Source organism: Sprattus sprattus (genome assembly GCF_963457725.1).
Source record: "Sprattus sprattus genome assembly, chromosome: 4".
In the NCBI taxonomy this organism is placed as follows: domain Eukaryota; kingdom Metazoa; phylum Chordata; class Actinopteri; order Clupeiformes; family Clupeidae; genus Sprattus; species Sprattus sprattus.
Window position 1 is genome coordinate 40,174,799 of NC_137923.1, and position 18,540 is coordinate 40,193,338.

The 18,540-nt window shown below is 46.3% G+C and overlaps 2 protein-coding genes across 2 annotated transcripts in view; one reads left to right on the top strand and one right to left on the bottom strand.

The window, feature by feature from the left end:
• bop1 (BOP1 ribosomal biogenesis factor) overlaps positions 1 to 18,540 on the top strand; it is a 53,723-nt gene that overhangs the window by 18,070 nt on the left and 17,113 nt on the right. The window lies entirely within an intron of this gene.
• Positions 215 to 6,198, bottom strand: scxa (scleraxis bHLH transcription factor a). Its single transcript, XM_080837771.1, has 2 exons — positions 5,183 to 6,198; positions 215 to 383 (listed from the first exon to the last, which is right to left on the bottom strand). The coding sequence occupies exons 1-2, from the start codon at positions 5,756 to 5,758 to the stop codon at positions 345 to 347; spliced, it is 615 nt and encodes a 204-aa protein (XP_080693897.1). The 5' UTR covers positions 5,759 to 6,198; the 3' UTR covers positions 215 to 344.

Here is an 18,540-nt window from a genome sequence, read left to right on the forward strand (position 1 = left end):
TATTTATTTATTGTTAGGTGTCCTTTGGTAGAACCTTCTCTTGTGGATGTAGTGACGCAGTCTCCCATCGTAGATTAGGACATTTTTGAGATGACGTCAAAAATCACCACCGCTGTGCTCTGGCAAAATAACTAACTGTGAATATGTTACTGCTATGAAGTCCACAGCAAACTGGTCCTTAAGGCCCAACGTTTCTTTTTCTCTTTTTCTGTCTTTCTTTCTTCATTTATTCCTTTTTTTTTTTTTTACATATTAAATATGAATTGATATTTGCATATATACACAATAAGAATGTCAAGTTTGTGGTTAGCCGTAGGGGGTCTTCACTCCGGCCGAAGGCTCCATTAGCTTCTCAGGGCTGTTTTTCTGTCTCTGTCTTTGCTCTGAAACACAGGGGATGGATTATGCATTAGGTTCAGTGGCTAGAAAATAATTTTACTTTAAACATGCAGCTATGACATTTCGTCTGTTTTTCCTTTAAGCAATAATTTTCACAGTTTAAAGTAAAGGTGTGTGTGTGTGTGTGTGTGTGTGTGTGTGTGTGTGTGTGTGTGAAAGTGAGTGCACGTGTGTGCATCCTCTCTCTTTTCATCCAAGTTGACCAGCATTGACAGTCATCAACCAAACAGGGTTGATATTGGTCTGCCCTTCAGACAGAACCCTGGACACTAGGGAAAAGACCAACCTGTGTTTTTCTGGGCTCACCTTACAGTGTGGCAGTACACACACACACACACACACACACACACACACACACACACACACACACACACACCAGGCTCCCATTTCTCACTCTGCCTCGGTGAGAACGGGAGCGAGAAAGAATGCCACCGTCTCCACATCCACATCGGGCGTAGGAGGAGCCCGTAGTCAAAACAGAGGGCTTTAGAGGATGAAGTCAGTCACACGGACTCCAGCCCCCGCACCCCCTTTCATTTCATTCACCGACACTTCTAAAGTCACCAAATAAACCACTCGAGGGACCACTTATGCCAGGCGAGAAAGACTATGCCTGCATTTGTTTTTCATATCCTGTATAGCACATTGTAAAGATGGGTTTTTTCTTCTATCCCCCCTTTGTTTAACTTTTATGCCTAGTTTTAAAGCTTTTGGTATGCTCTTCAACAAAAAGTATGTCTAAATTGTTATATCATAATTGTATGATATAGGAAATTGCATTATTTTCACTTTGAAAGAGCAGCTAGCGTCTTCATTTCAGAAAGACATGTCAGCTTTTTTTTTTTTTTTCCTGTCAGTGACTGGCACCCGAGCCTTCACTTTTAAGACAAATATTTGGTTTCACCCCTGTCTGACAGGTAATGTTGGCAGATTGGTGAAAGATTACAATGAGGAGACTTGTCAGTCTTCCCCCACTGTGTGTGTGTGTGTGTGTGTGTGTGTGTGTGTGTGTGTGTGTGTGCGTGTGCGTGTGCGTGTGAACTTTTCAGACGTGAAACTCTAGCCGTTTGCGATGACACGTCTGCTCAGATTTATTAAAAGCAGCCCCGGTCGCCTCAACGCATCTAAACTCCTGCAAGCACGTCTCCCTTTCCACCACATATTTCACCTAATGACGGAACCCTGTGCAGACTTAATCACGTGTAATAACATTTGCATGCTCTATTAGCCAGAAGCAATTGGCAGGAAATATTGATATTAGTTCACCAGCTTTGTCCGTGCAGCCATATGTCTACCCGCTTCCTGTAGTCCTGTAAGCATAGAGCAGGAGACTGACTCCAGCCCACAGGGTCGAAATCTTTACACATGTGGTGATTTTCAGTTTGACACAAGTGCTAACAGTCCAAAATGTGTTGTCATTAAGGATCTGTGTTTTCAAGCAGTGTTGTCAGAGTTGTTTTCCACGCCAGAGTGTTAGAACCGCAAGCAGAGCTTATAATTTGTAACGTGTTGCATGTTCGTGCTGATAGGCTCCCGTTGGATGGAAGGACCGTTCTAATAACTTCCATCTGGAGGTAATGAGGGAACTCTGGGATAATTACAGAAAATGCAAGCTGCCGCCACGACGGAGGCAAGGGCCTTCCAGCTCGGGGACCTGCTTCTGCTCCTCCTCTGCGTGTCCGTCAGTGATCAGCTCCGCACTGGGGGAACGCCATAACGTGCACCCAGGTGCTCCGAAACTAGGCCCGGCGCACGTACTGACCGTTTTGCATGCTGACCCGCCTGCCCCCTGTGTGTGCGCTTATGCAATCCCCCTGCCATCCTTCATAAGCCCTGTCCTCACCTGCTAGAGCCATTACTGGGGGGGGGGGAGAGGAAGAAGAGTGGAATGCTCTCTATTAATGGGCTGTGCATTTCAACTGGTCAGTGGAGGAAGGGGGGTAGGGTGTGATGGGCTTGGAAGAGAGAAATGCACACTTGTTTTGTGACGACCATTCAGTATTTTAAGTTATGTGTTCTATACGGTTAGATTTCCTGTGTTTCATTGGCATCTGAAATAAGAAGTTGCTTCTGAAGGCCAGGGAGAAATTATGCAGCATGTGACTACGTATGTGTGTGTGTGTGTGTGTGTGTGTGTGTGTGTGTGTGTGCTGATGTATCTCACACGAAAATGGGGGGAAGAACTACACTCTGTCCAAGAATTAAGCAAATCTGTGCCAGATGTATCAAATCGCTTGCATGGTGAAAAAAACAAAACACTTTTCTTTTTCTTTTTTCGATAAGATCTTTCACTTCAGGCACCCACATCTATCCATCAGTCATTTTAAGTACCTGACCTAATGTTTCCTTGTGCCTGTGCCTGTGAGCAATTAAGATTGCCAGTCTTTAGTTTGCTGGCAATTTTCTAGACGGCTATCTGTTTTGTGTCAGAATGGGGACTTTAAATTTGGCAATATTCAGAGAGTAGACATACTGTACGCGAATGTATTCCCTTTGTATTTATGTTTTAATATTAATATTGATTATTTCTGTTGAAACAGGAAAGAAATAGGTCTTGGCAGGGTGATGTGCTTTTTCATGGCGTAATAAGACCTAAGTAGGGGTAGAGAAGGAGGCGTGTGGTTTGGAGTGAGCAGTTTTGCCTCTTAAAACTCCACTACAAAGAGCGACCCAATCTGGTTCAAATCTCGGAGCCGCACAGAAAGCCTATAGACAGGGTCTTAATTCTGGATAAAACACTTAAAGCTCCATTATCTCATTTGCTGGTTTGTTCTGCCCACTGCTGAGGAGAGAGCAGGCTTGCTTCCAGCCAGACAAATGTTGTCCATTAACTTTATTTTTCATTGTTATTAATCGTGACTTCTGGGTCTCTGTTTCCATTCAAACAACTTTCTCTGGTATAATTTTTTTGTGAGGAAAAACAAACTGATTATGTCCCCTCTGAATAGAGTTCACCTAAGTTGAATATATTATTTAAAATTTATACTGGAAAATGGTGGTGTGTAATTTAACAACTTTTTTCCATGGTCTAATAATAATGACTGGACATTTCTCAAAAGACAAGCATACTGTTCTGCAATGGCCTGAAAGTTTTATTATCGTTTTAATCAAGCGATGTACCTGTGAAACAGATTTTTCTACATGTTTTTAGACTAACAGTGTAGTTACCCGAAGCATTACGCATATAATTCAAAATGCACAGATGATTTTGTTATCTGCGATGTAATAATACATTTTTCGACGGCTTGTTTGCACTGTCATGAGGTTTAACGTTCCCATAAATATAATGCGCTCATCCCTTGTGCTGATAATTTACCTGGTTGGCTTGGTTTTGAGAAGGCAGTGTATTATGGTTGTCAGGGTCATTAATTTGAGTGCTAGGAAGATCCCTAGAACAACACAGGATGTGAGTGTACATCGCCCTGGATTGATGGTCTTGAGCTTCTGGGAGTTCAACATATGTTCGTTGAATATTCAGAGCTCTTCTGTCTGGAGTACGCAAGTGTTGCATTTGCATATTTATGTGTTTCGCTTGGACCTCTGCTGCTTCTGAGCATCCAGATTCTTTTTCTGAAAATGTTATGGAATTAAATAAATGTATTTATTACCGGGTATTGGATCAGCCATGAGGTACTAATTTTTGTTTGAATAGGCCCTTTTACACTTAAGATGTTCCATTGTTTTGTTTTTATAACCCCCCCTACCCCCACCCCCCCCACCTCGCCTTACTCTATGAAGTCGTGTTGGACAAACATCAAGTTTTTTGAGGAACGGACATTGTGGCGGTGATATGCCTAACCAAAAAATGTTCCAATGTCATAGTTGACTGTAATTGTCTCAAGCATAGGGAATATTTCAAGTTTGAAGGCTCTCCTTGCGACGTCCGCTTAAATTACAGTAGTCTGCTCTCTTTGGTTCTGCTTTGGTGTTATTGTGCTCCTCATGGTCGGTCACATGATTTACAGCCTTATTTTTAATGCGGCGTGGTGTTGGCTTTACGAGCTAAGGTCAGCCGTAGTGTACTCCAAGGAGGGAACGGAGGGGAGATGGACGACGTGTTTGTATTCCTCCTGACAGCCTGTTGTTGTGATACTTTCCGCTGGTCTGCATTAAGTCAGTTTCGTTACCTCCTTAATGTAATGGGAGGGATACTACACCACATAAAAGAGAACAGACTAAGACATAAAAAAGCGACACATGAGACGATCCTTGGTGCCTGAGTTTATCTCGGTAAAGGAATCTTGTGGTGGCTTAACCCCACAGCTGAGCGGCTGGTCTGGTAAGAGCCAAATGGGTCTTGTCCTGTCATCACTTGTGCAGTGCTCAGTGTTCAGAAATGTGTTCTGCCACCCTGTGACCCTGCATGTCACATTGAAGACGTGACCCTTCACACCACCCAGTATTTATGCAGGTTCCTCCAGAGACTTAGTCTGTTATCCACTATAAAGACCTTGATGACAGGTGAGGTGGGCACAGTAATGCAGACATAGTAAAAGGCACAGTTTGAGTGTGGGTAAAACTTTTGCTATGAGGCTTGGTATTGGTTTCAGACTTAAGACACTGGATCTCTAACCCTCTATGTATTTTTTGTTTGACCGCAGATGGAGGAAATGTATTTATTTTTTCAGACTCAGACGATAGTGTATTCCTTATTTTATTTTTTTTTGGCATTCATTTTGTGCTGAAAGCTTCTGAATACCCCCTGTCAGTTGCTATAAAGAAAAACATAATCCACACCGACCAGGTCTGTTTGGTACTGAAATCATCCAGGCAGGTTACTCACCATTTTTCTCTGGGTGCTGAGGCAGAAGGTGCAGATCTGTTTGGGCTGAGAATTTTCTGTGTCACGGGCGGGTGAGCCATGGTGGTGGTAGTAGGAGTTAGCTGAGGGGCCTCCACTGTGACAGGGCTGACCGTCCCCACAAGTCTCCCCGACCAGCAGCACGTTGCCCAAGTGGGAGATGTAGCTGGAGGCCAGCCGAAGTGTCTCAATCTTGGACAGCTTGCGGTCGGCTGGCTCAGTGGGGATGAGGGTACGGAGGGCGGTAAAGGCCGTGTTGACACTGTTGGTGCGGTCCCTCTCCCGGGCGTTCGCCGCGTTTCGCGGCGGTTGGACCCCCGATGCCATAGGTGGAGGTTCCAACCCGAGTCGCCCGCCTCCGTTCGCGCCACCTCCGGTCCCTCCACCAGGCTTGCGCTTGCGGGTGCCCACCTTGATCTCGTAGCCTGAGGTGTCCAGGCGGAAGGAGCGGTCGTCCGAGCCCGAGCTCTCGCTGCCATTCTCCTCATCCTCGGACATCATGGAGATCTCTGAGTACAGGTATCGACTGGGTGCTGGACGCACCATGGCAAAAGACATCTTCAACTCCTCTACTCGTATCTGAGTGTTATTGTCACTGACTGGTAGTACCTCTGCAGTTGGTTGCGTTTCTCACGCATGCATAGATTCGTATGGAAGGGATGAACTCACCGCTCAAACAGAAGTTGAGCCACTGTCCCAGCCTAGTCCTGTGTCTTAAGCCAACTCCACTGCGGCATGGCTCTGTCTTCAGAGTCCCACGTGGACTTTATTCTCTTTCTGTGCTCAGTTTAAAAACAATACAGACTTTCTTCTGAAGGCTGGTCCTACTTTCAGATCTGCGTGGTTTTCCTGCTCTCTTCCAGCTGTTTGTAGATCTCTCTTCGTTGCTCCAGTCCTCTCTGGCGTGTCCCCTCTCCGGCTCACGTCCACGTCCGCCTTCCCACTCCTCTTCTCTTTCTTTCTCTCTCTCTCTCTCTTTCCCTCCCTCAGAGCACAGATCCACGTGTGGTTTCTGTCTGAGTGTTTCAGTATGGTTGGGTTTTATAGCTTGTGGGAGTGTCTGGGGCTACCTCCCTCCCTCCCTCCCTCCCTCCCTCTTCTCTTTTCACTCTGTGTCGCCCTCTCTTCTCATCTCTCTCTTAACACCGCATGCAAATCCCACAGCTGGCTGTGTGTGCCAGGCAGGCATGGAGATGTGTGGATCTGTCCGGCTACAACAGAATCCTGCCCTTAACCCCCGGGGCACTTGAAAACGAAAAAAAGGTGAGGGAAGAGAAAGTTGTCTGATGGGTAGAGGTGACGAGGGGCTTTTCTGTTGTTTCTCAGGGTACTGATTAGTGACCGATCTTGCCTGAGAGGGACACACTCACGCCCCTGGGTGCCCCGTAAGAGCCCCATAAAAGACGGCGTAAAAGCCCAGCAGAGTTCATGAGGGATTAAATATCAATGGCTTAAAGTGGGAACTTTTTTTTTTTTCCTTCCCCCCACCCCCTCTGTCGCCTCCATACCCAGAACCCCCTAACCTGTCAAGAAAGCAATCGCAAAAAGACAGATGTGTTAAGGAGTTGTAATGCATCATTTGGTTCCAACTACCTTCCCCTAGAACCCCCCAACTTCCATCTCAGTTGAATGCGCTCTTGTGGATTTTAAAGTTTTTCTTTTTTATTCTTCCCCTTTCCCACCATGGCATTTGCCCATTCTGTAACGTGATGGACAGCACTGTGTGAGGAAACGAGTGAGTCGTCTCTCACTTGCGTGTTCTGCCATTAACTCTGACTGGATCGTTTTAGTCATGCTGTTCTAAGCGAAAAGAAACAAAATATTATCCAGCGGGACCATAACTCAGGTAGCACACCTGTTGCTCACTGAATCACCCCCGTGCCATGAAAGATGAATGGCCGGGGCGCTCTGAAGACAATGGTCGGGTTTATACAAAATAAGATGGATGTATGCTTTATAACATGTTGAAATACTGTCTGCCTTTTCTTTTTCCACCATTCTAAGAGTGGTTTTACCTCCATTAAAGCCAACTGTTAATGTTTGGAATCCCTCCAGAGAAGGTCCCCTACCTTCTGTGATCTGAGAAATATATGCTCATCTCGTCTGAAGGCGAGCAGGCATTAAACATATTATTCATCCAGCATGAAATTTCTCATTTGCTTCCTGTGCTTGGAGTTCAGCTCGAGCTTTAGAGCTCGTAAAATGTTCTTAGGTCATCCTTTTAAAGGTAGAAAAAAAGCCTCAGAAACCTGTGCCTACTTGGGTTCAGCTGCACCAAAATAAACCACATTTCCCATGGGTGCTGTCTGGACAATCGTTATATTCCTGTAGGGAAAAATGTCCTCTTCAAAGCAGGACACAAACATCATATCATCTCCGGTCGCTGATTAGAAATACCCGTTCCCAGAAGGAAAAAAAAAATCCTAATGTAAATGCTGTCATCTCCCCAACTGTGCTCTTATAAGTCAATTTTTGACATACGGTCAAAGCTGGTCAGGATTTTTTTCTTAATGATGCGGTCCGCTCAAATTCATCTTGCACATTTTATGCACAAACGATGGCCTGAAATGCACTCAAATGATGATAAGTAGGATGATGACGTTAATAAAAATAAAAAAAAATCCAGACAACCGAAGTCACCCTGTTTCAGGGGTTGCAGTAAATTCATGTTAATGTGTGTTCCCCCTCCCCCCAACTTCACTCACTCACTCCCTCATGGCTCAGAGTAATGAATGATCTGAGGGGTGTGCCGGGTCAGGCCAGGCAGGGTACCTCATTTCCCAGAAGGCACGAGAGATCCCCATTACTGTCCACACTCATCATCTGCACCATGGGAGTTTGAGTTTCTGGCTCCTAGCATGCAGCTCAGTTCCCCCACTAGTATCAGGCTATGGTTTTTCATACCTTTATGAAGTCGCCCTTTTTTCATTATTTTCCTTATTTATGACATAGATTTGAAAGAATCCAAGATTTTTAAAGAAAATGGTTTGTCATTTTTTTTTTTACCATTTTCCCTGCTATCTTCAAAGTACTTGTGTCAGACGTTAACAGTTGCTCATTTCAGCATTAATTCTTTTTACAGTGCAAGAATTGTGACTCAATGGTGTCTAGATTTAAAAGAGGCTGCTGTGTTCAGAGGCTTAATTGATTGAAATACATTTCTATTGCCTGCAGCCCTCTGTAGTGCAAACGAACGAAATTGATATTTCTGCGGGTGGGAGTGCAGTCCTTAATTTAAATTTTAATAAAAAGGAATGCGGAATGAGTTAGTTTACTAGCAGCAGTAAATCACAAGTGAAGTTTTAAATTCAATAGTAGTAAAATAATGTTTTCCTTATGTTGAAACATATATGATTATCGTGCAGACTTTTTCCTGTTTTTTGTGAAGAATTGGAACTAAATCTAAAGTTGTCTGATTTTTTATTTCCTTATGAAACCAAATTTGAAATAGAATTGCTTTCCCAGGCAGTGGTCTGAGTGCGTCCCTAAGCAGGCTCTGAGATATCAGTTGCTGTGATTTTGAAATATTGGTTTTATTTTGTTAAGATTAAGATTCACTGCTGTGCAAAGGTCCTATTCTCTTACCTTACTTTGTTTTGATTTGGTTCCATCTTCCTTAATGCATGGTTTTACCTTAGTCTGTATTTAAATTCGAACTCAAACTCTTAATGTGATCATCACTATGGACTGCGGTCAAAAGCTACAAAAACAGAAGTAGATTAAATATATTATTAGAATCCCATCTCCCGCTCAATAGTTCTATTAAACTGACAAAGTTCGCTATAGTGAAGAATTTATCTTTGGTGAGCTTTGTCTATTTCCCTGAAGTAGAGTCTTTTATGACCATTCATAGCATAATGTTAATCTACAGAAATAACTTTTAGGAAAATCATTATTTCCCCTGTGTACTCAACAGTATTGCTGTGGGCTATAAAATAAGCATGTAGCAGGATATGGCTGTTTACAGTACATATCTCTCAATTACTGTAGCTCCTCTGGCAGCAGTCCGTTTATCAGAAGTGGCATGGGCAGGTAATCCAGCCAGGTTCATTAGGGCTCAGAGACCAAACTGTCCTCAGATGGAATGTTTTGCTGCCCTTAGAAGCGCCGATGTCGGGACTAACAGATGACGATGCTTGTTATCTCCTTGTCACAGAGTCCCCACCACCACCACCACTTCTACCCTCCCCAACCACCCCTTCCCCTTCAGACGAGCACTTCAGTCTGCCATCTGACCGACATTAACCCCCTTTCAACTTCCTGCGTCGTAGTGCGACATCCAATCCAGTCACCCATCTGTGGAAAGTACTTTCTCCTCTCTGGACGGTCACTAACGGCCTCCTTCACTCTTTCTTGTCTTATTCTAGCATTATTTAATTTATTTATTTATGTTTTTGGGGGAGGGGGGGGGGGGGCTGTCACTGGCTAGAATAGTCAGGAGTTAAGGATCCTCATGCCCACCCATCACACACACACACACACACACACACCACACCAATGCCTGGCTGTGGCATGTTGTTTGAGAGGGCTATTAGTGAGCTGGCTGGCTGTCCGGTCCATTCGGTGATGTGTGCGTGGGCTGTGGCTGGGGTGGGGGTTGTGGGAGGGTGGTGGGGGGGTGTTGCTGTCTGGACAGGCCTGAGGGAAGGCAAGAACCCTGTATCGCTTTCAGCCGTGCGCTCGCTGCCGGTCCCCTAATGCAACACAGACGCAACGCAGCTGCAGCCCCGCCTGGGAGCCCGGAATGAAAGAGAGGGAGAAGCAGAGAGAGAAAGCGAAAGAAAGAACCTGTTAGGGTCACCACAATGATGACTTCAATTAATTCGCTCAAGAATGGGAGGGGAGATCTGGAGGTTACAGCAGGGGGGGGGGGGGGGGGGGGGGGAGTTAAGAAAGGGGGGTGGTGGAATACAATTATGTTCGCCTTTTGTTCTCATTTGAAATTGCTCTTGCTCCGAGTTTTCCGTTGTTAAAACGTGTGCTCTTTTACCCGCTTTTTTCCGTTTTTACAGCGTGTTTTCTCTCGGGTGCATTTACAGAGCATTAAGCATATAAACAGACTGGAAATACAAAGAGAGGCAGAGAAATATGGCTTCTTGGTGCGTTTGTTCCATGCGTTAGAAGAGAGAGAAGCGCTCGTTTTTGACCTCTCATCTGGCTATGCACTGTCAACTTGTTAATTGTCCAACCCTTCATGGACTTTAAAGGGACAGTAAATTATATTGACCTGGCGACTACTTTAACATGTCATGCATACACACTTGTGCATATTTTGCAATACGTGATTTATTGTCGTCCAGTTTTAGGAGGATGTGCTCAGTATTGTTCAGACATTAAGCTCCTGACAAAAATATGGATTTTTACCACTGAATGTAGTGCACTGGGCAAAGTACAGGCATGATGAAGCAGCGATTGTGAAAATCTTTGCACCAGAGTGTTTCTACAGCCCCCGCTTATTTTCTTATAATATTCATGCAGGATACTTGGTTTTGGACATTTTACCACAGTAATTTTCCAATTGGATTTTTCCACCAGCCTGTTAGCGGTGGCTGTTAGCGGCATCGCTTATGGGATGCGTGCTGCTGCCACTCACGAAAACCCACACAGGCGCGTGCTTTTGGACACACACACACACACACACACACAGTCTCCTAAGGCAGCCACACATTCGCATGCATTCTTGCAACAGGCGCATCACCCTGCTTGGACCCGCTGAGTGGAAAGTGGGGAGAGGTGGCTGGATTCCACGGAGGGGTAAAGATTACTTGGATTATAAATGATCCCATTAGGGGGAAATGCAAAGCTACACTTGCGGCTGCTGAGGCTCAGGGTCTGCTGTGTCTGCAGATGGCATGTCATGCCACTCAGATGCCCAGTTCTGTATGCAATGGGCTTAATAAATACCCCCCCCCCCCCCCTCTTACAGCAGACCTCAGAATGGTGCCCGCTGAGGTAAAAAGCCCATCAACCCGCCCCTCTCTGCGCAGGGAAAGCAAGCTCCCCTTGCCAAGCTCTGCCACTCTGCCACCACAATTGAACCAGTTTTTTGCAAACGGAAAATAAATACGCCATGTCAGGAGCATTCATAAATCATTAGGAATAAGCACTTAATACTCGAGGCTCCCATATGCACTTAAAGACCACATGCAGTCATGTGTTGTCGTATCGCTTATACAGCACATGATCATACTCCGAGCAAAGGCCTCTTTGTAGATGTGCACTTAGAAATGTTGTTTCGTCCATCTCTCATCCACCCTTGAGTGGATTTTACATGGATGTAGTCATGCAAGTTTAGTCACATATGGTGTCATGAGATCCATCCATACCGCGTCTTAACAGGGACACTCTGGATGTGTCTAGACGTTGATTAGGGTCCGACACTTTCTAGGATACTGGTCAATTCTGTCTCTTACAAGCCCCTTGTCAGGGTTCAGTAAAACGTCAGCACCCAACAAAAGTAACTGGGTGGCCGGAAGATGATGAAGTCATGCAATCATGTCCCTCTTTTACTGGTCCCATAAAAAAAAAAAATTTTTTTAAGAAAATCCTCCTACCAATAAAAATGTAAAAGTTGTGTTTCAGTCATGGAAAACAAAATGAGCAGAAATGTGGTGGTTTTCCATCGCTTCGCTTCAAGCCCCAAGCATTTCATGATGTGCAATCGGGTCTGCTGCTTGCTTGCGTGTGTGCATGCCGACCCGGATGAGTTTACTGATATCAGCGCTCAGGGGGTCAGAGGGGAGCTCCCAGGGAGGACTCACTCGTGCAACCCCACAGACACGCTGAGCTTCCCTCCCCAGCTGTTAACAGAAGACTCTAACAAGCCCCTCAGTTTTAATACCTTTACACAACTGTTGCTCTTTTGAAGTCTCGGCCATGAAAATCCCTCCCTTGGTCACATTTGAATGCCGCTGTCTGGTTCCCGCCCTGCGCCAGATTTATTTATTTATTACCATCTGTTGGCTGGATCTGGTGGCCACTGTGATCCAAAGTAACAGTAATGGGCAGGTGAAGGCGGTCCTGTTTCCCAAGGGATCTCCCCGGCTTTCGCTTCTGCGACATGGCCACACTAACAGATGTGTTCCCCAGTCTCTGTCGTGTACAGGTGTGGTAATGCTAAACCCTTCGATACTGCCATTATAGCACCCCTCTCTTCCTTTTCTCCTCCTACATCGTAGGGATCTCCAGGGCCGCTCAGACACATCCATAAATGTCTGAAATATCAAACACACCTGCTAATAGACCTCTGTGCTTGTGCTGGGACCAAGGACTTGGACCACAAAAGCTGCAGACAAAATGCCACATCCGCAAGCCCTCTTTCTCCCTCTACCCCATCCCCCCCTCAGCTGTTTAAGGCATTATCAGGCGCCCGCTCCTGATGCTTCTGCTTTTCATAAAGGTTTCCCTTTCCCCTCTGGATCTCCCAACGTGTTAATGCGCTGTGCCAACTGACTTTGACAAACTGTCATACGAAAGGCTAAGCTCTTAGTGCATCAGTCATACTTTGGTGATGTTCGATGTCCTGTGGCTTCATGCGACTTGAAATGTCTACCGACTGTCCTTTCAAAGCAAAAGATTAATAATAATTCTGCCAATAAAGGGTAAACATGTGTCGTAGGATTTCCCCATCGATTCATATGTCATTTCGACCTGTTGTGTCAGAACAGCGTGGGACAGGATGTTCAGACATAACCCGTGTTCGTCCCCTGTGCATGTCTTTGAAGACAGAGCGGTCCACGGAGGCTCGGCCATGGAGGGTCCGTTATGAGAATACCTGCTGTGGAAAAGTGGAGATGGTGTGAATGGGTAAAGATGCGCCTAATCCGCTCCACACTCTACACGAAACTCCCTTACTTCCAGCCTCCATCCAACCGTCCATTCCTTCATTCTCATGGGCATCCTGGTCATTACGACGATGAAGGAACAACAAGTGCTTGCCCAGTTAATGTTTTTTTTTTTTTTTGAGAAGGAACTGGGCATGCCCCCAGGGTAATTGACTTAATGGGCAATGAGTAGGCTGAATGCTGAAAAAAAAGGGCCAGGACATGACTATGCCGTCTAAAATTGTCTGCCAGTTTTCTTGTAGCCAGTGCAGTGCTCTGGATGTTTTCAGGAAAACTATTTTCGAGAAGTTGTGTGCGTGTGTCTGTGTGTGTGTCTGTGTGTGTGTGTGTCGTTTCCACTTCCAGTATTCAGCCACTGAGCTGGGAATGCTACACTTCCAGGCATGTGGCTTCTGGTCCAAAAACAACTTCCACGGTAGTGCTCCCAAGTGACTGCACATTGGCAGGGGGGTGAAGGAGGTGTGTTTGAAAAGAGAAGAGACAGAGAAGGAGAGCAGAAAAGAAGAGGAGACGTTCTAGGCCTCCTAATGGTGGTTTGACTGCCTGGTCTAAGTCACCACCGACGAGCATCTCTCTGCAGAGTCAGATTTGTACAATCAAAAACTCGCTGTCCTTGATGTACGAGTCATACTGAGTCATTGTCTGAAGGTTGAATCAATGAAACGGTGCTTCACAATGTTGAGCAAGCCCAGCTCTAGGAACCAAAGGAATAGGACAGCGTCATCCATAAAGTGCAAACATATGGCAAAGAAAGTCTTAAGAGGTAGAAACCTCATTGACTTGCTCCTGCTTTAAGTCGTTGCCACCTAATGTGGCACTTCTTTTTTTTTTTTTTAAAGGGCATAAACGTACTGGAACACTCTTAATCCGAGGCTGGTCATTAAAAAAAAAAAATCAGCGGCGTACGTCATTATTCTGTTTACTCTGTGGAAGCTGTGTTCATATTGGTTTTGTCTCTTCACTGTGGCTTGGACCAGTCCAATGGAAAGCAGGCGTTTGAACCCTCATTTGAACACTTTGATGCATTTGGTAGCAATGAGGCAGTCTGCTATTCCCGCTGTCTAGACATACTCAGGTTATAGTCCCGTATTTAAATAAGTAGTTGTGAGCAATATGGAGTTTCTCTCTCTCTGTCTTTCTCTCTCGCTCTCTCACAGGGAATGATGGGTACATATGTGATGTAACTCCTGTCTGTCAGACAAGGGAAAGAAAACTCTGGGATCCTGTCAGGAATGTTAAGAAGAAATGTTAGATGCACCAGTAGTCTTTATCTCAATCACAAATTCATCTCCTTTAACTGTGTAGTACCCCACGGGAAAATGTCAATGCCTCATTAAGTTGTCATGTCAGATGCAAACCAAATGTGCTTGTGTTTATCGTCTAGACATCCCTCCCTCCCAATGTTTTTCTTTTTCTTGCTGGACTTTTGTGATTCTTTTTTCGAAAATAAATGGAACTATCCATTTTTCAGGAGTAGCCTCTCTTGAATATCACCTCCTTATTATGTATTTACTCCATCAGTTGCCATGTATTTCTTGGGAGCAAAACAGAAGCAAATGGTGTGCAGATGTCCGTGTGTAATATTTTCTCAATTGGAACACAGCACCCGTGGATTTGAGATGGCTCCAGTTCACCTCACGTCTCCAAACACCTTGGGTTATGGACTCGCTTGATTGAGAGAAATTCCTCCGTCAGGTTGTGTTCGTCATCCCCTCCTTCTCCGACTGTGTGTGCGTCTCTCTCTCTCTCTCTCTCCCTCTCTCTCTCTCTCTCTCTCTCTCTCTCTCTCTCTCTCTCTCTCTCTCTCTCTCTCTCTCTCTCTCTCTCTCTCTCTCTCTCTCAGCCTTGGACATACCAAGTATCTTCCTGCTGAGCTTAGTGCTGGTTTCCATCCATAATCAAATTTAGCATGGCTAGAATTGACATCAGCATTCACCACAGTGTCTCTAGAATCCCTTCTTGTCGAGTTTCCTCCCACTTGCACCATCTGGGAGGCCCACCTGAAGGGAGATATGCGCTATGAGTTCTCTATCTCTGTTTACATACACTTTTCCTATTTATTTTTTTATATTATTTGTGACCGAAAGGGATGAAGTCACGCTTCTGCAGAAATTCCATGCTGCAATCCTCCCAATATTCCCAGAGCCAAGGAATCCGGGCGCTCCTAGGGAAGAGGTCAGCGGTGCAGAGGAGCGGAAAATGTGAGCCACACTCCCCGACGGCGCAAGCGAGGAGGCAGGACTTTCGCCGAGGGTTTTCCTTTTTGCCCGCCGCCGCAGCTGCTCTTGACAGCGGCATCCTTTTTAATCCATGCCCTCCTCCTCCTCCTCTGCTCAAAATGCTACAGAGTGCTGAGCAGACCGGCATTCACGCTGTGGTTCCTACTGATTTTTCTTTTCCCTCTCTCTCTTCTTTTTTTTTTCACTGCAAAGCGCCACCGCTCTCTGTGTTTGTTTGGCTTGGGGGTTTTCTGAGGGCTCGGCAGCTGTTTTGATGGATGGGCCTGCCATTGTAGTGCCACCGCACCACTGACGTGCCAGGGCCACTTCGCGCCAATAATACCCCGGCAAGACCAGACGGGTTCCGCCTCTATGAACTCTGGCCTCAGGCCCTCGCTTCCCTCTGGGCTTGGCTGCCTGACACGTTCCCTCCACCTAATTACAGTGCGTTTCTTTTCTGTATTTTTTTTTCTTTAAATTTCATCAAACTTTTATTCCACATCGCTGTTTGATAACTGCCAGCGCAAAAGTGTCGGGAGGTTAAACACCACGGCCTAAGAGCAGCCTTTAAACATTTAAAGTCTAATCCTCCCCAAACATGTGTCTGTCCTTTATAATTTATATTTATTGGTTTGGGAGTGCTGCTGACGGCTTGGTGACTGATTGGATGAAGTGTCTGTGGGTGGGAGAGGGCTGATGTTCCCTGTAATTTGGGGCCTCTCTTGCTCCTGGTGTGGCCCTTCTCCCACCTCCCCAGGCCTTCACTGGCCCCTCTTTATGGGAAGCCCCCAGTGAGAATGTGGGGGGTCAGGTTGCGCCGTCCCCGGAGATCTGTGAGAACCAGGGAGAGCTCGTCCGCCCGCTGCCCTGCTGTCTGTTTGATGTCGCCCCGTAAAGAGACTCGTTTTCACCCTGTAAGCGTCCAAGTAGGATCGTCGTAAAGCGCTCCTCTGGTTCCACCCCACCCGGTGCCGCTGCCCTGACCCCCCCACCCCTCTTCCCCTTTTGCCCAGACCACCAGCTAGGCTGTCTTCAGTCAAGCCCTCCTACAGCCTTTGGCTGCTGGCTTTGGTTAAGAGTGTCATCCCAGTCACTCTTCAGTTCATCTCACCCTTTTGGCTCAGACAGCAGAGACGGCAACCTGATAAGAACTTGTGTGCTGAAGAGCAGACATCAAGGGGCATTTCCTTTTTCTCTCTCTCTCTCTCTCTCTCTCTCTCTCTCTCTCCCCTTTCCCTCTCTATCTTTTTCTCTCTCTCTCTCTCTCTCTCTCTCTCTCTCTCTCTCTCTCTCTCTCTCTCTCTCTTTCTCTCCCCCCCTGTCCAGTCCAGCCCTTAATGGCTCATTTCTCCCTCCACATCTCTTTGCCCCAGCCCGACTGCAGCTGCCTGACTGACACTTAATAAAGTCTCTGTTTAGCTGCGGAATTGAAAGCAGGTGCACGGATCTGCGTGTGCATGACTCCCCTGCACCGATCCTCTCCCTCTCTCTTTTTTGCTCTTTTTTTTTCCCCTAACCTCCTCCCTCCCTCCTTTCCTCCATCTTTCCCTCACGTGTCCCCTCTGCCACCTCTGCCCTAGACAGACTGTCCAGCTGGGGTGGAGAAGGACATCACAGACGGCACCACTGCCCACCACCAACCCAACTGGCCTCTGTCATGTGTCAAACTCTGGCAGCAGGGAAATGTCCCCCCCCCCCCCTTCTCCAAACGGGAAAGTCCTTCAGGATTTTTTTTCTTTTCTCCCCAAGCTGACTTTCTTCTCTCCATTCTCTACATGCTCCATTTAATATGCTTTACAGGCTGCTACTTTTCAGACCCAAATTGAGATTTGTGATATAGACCATCTTTTGTCTGAGCCTTAAGGCTGCTCTTTCTCAGCTGTCAAACGCCGTCCCGGCTCTCGACGAGACGTTCCCTGGCAGCGTCCAGCCGAGCTGTCCTCGCCGGTCTTTAGGATTTATTTCAGTTGCCAGGTAATGGAGGCACTGATGGAGCAGAGCCACTGACGCCGGAACGTTCTATGAGTAATTTGAGAATGGAGACGGGCGAAAAGAGAGAAAGAATCATAAACGCTTGACTGTATATACGTCTTGTGCACACGGTATCTTTTCTCAAATTTCCCTGTTCCACCGAGTAGCATTCGGTCTTCTTAGAAGGCTCCCTTTGAGCCATAGGAGGAGAGGCAGGGGGCCGAGGCGCCTTTCGGAGGGTGTAACCCGAGCCCAGGCAGACGCCGACAAGACTCCATGCCCAGAAGTCCATGTGATTCCTGGAGCTGGTGAAAAGTAACATTTGTCTCTGGTCTGGGGTCTGCTATCCTCCACGGACACGGGCCCAGCCTGGGAGGCATTCAGTCAGTCACAGCCAGGCCTGATGTGCGTCTGGGTCACTGGCAGGTGGGTGTCATCATCTGCAGCCTAACTCCATCTCCAGCCTAATGCAGCCCAGACCAAATACTGTTCAGTGGATGACAGTTACATACTTGGTTTGTGCTACCAAGTACTGTACAGTATGGCCTGCACAGAAGCGTGTTTGTGTAGATGTGTATTATCCTCAGAAGATTAATGATGGTGTATGTTAAAGGGGATTTGCCACACTCTCCTCAGAGGATCTTGTTATTGCAACCTTTTGAAAGGTCACCCAAACATCTGTACGTCTGTCTTTTTTTACGTCCTTTCTTTCCTCTGGTTGTAGGTTGGGTTGTGTTTCAGGAAATATCACATTAGGCCTCTTTCTTTTTTGCTTTTGGTGGTTTTCCTTTTTTTAAAACCTGCTTCCAGACAACCAGAGTGGACTAACACCTCAACGGATGGCAAAAAAAAAGTTTGGATTTCCCTTCACAAGATGTAGCACCGTATTCTCTCGCTAGACATTACATCACAGAATTACACCAAGCAACATGGTGAAGCATTTCAAAAGGCTAATTAAGAAACGGCCAATCAAAGTCCTTGTTGCGGCTTGTCCGACCAATTGCCTTCCAGAAAGCCGAGAAGGAAAACAACAAGGGCCCGAGCCGGTAGCCTATCGCCCGGCGCGTTGCGAGGCGGGGAAGGCTTTGAAGACGGGTGCCCTGAGGGAGGGGTTCCTCCAGCTGGCTGGGGCTGTGAGAAAAAGCGTGACTGGGCTGCCCACTCTTTCCTAATTGGATATGGTAGGGGTGTTTTTATTGAAATCACTCACAGGTGCAGGCTCCCACTTTAAAGAGCAACACCACAACCTCTGAGAACTTTCAGCTGTCTAGTATGTGTGTAAGTGTAAGTGTGTGTGTGTCTGTGT

What these genes read in the sequence shown, in the direction of transcription:
- scxa (XM_080837771.1), bottom strand. Translation starts at nt 5,758, where the DNA reads ATGTCTTTTGCCATGGTGCGTCCAGCACCCAGTCGATACCTGTACTCA. An exon ending in TCAGCACCCAGAGAAAAATG is followed by an intron (nt 384 to 5,182) that starts GTGAGTAACCTG and finishes CCTGTGTTTCAG; the next exon opens with AGCAAAGACAGAGACAGAAA.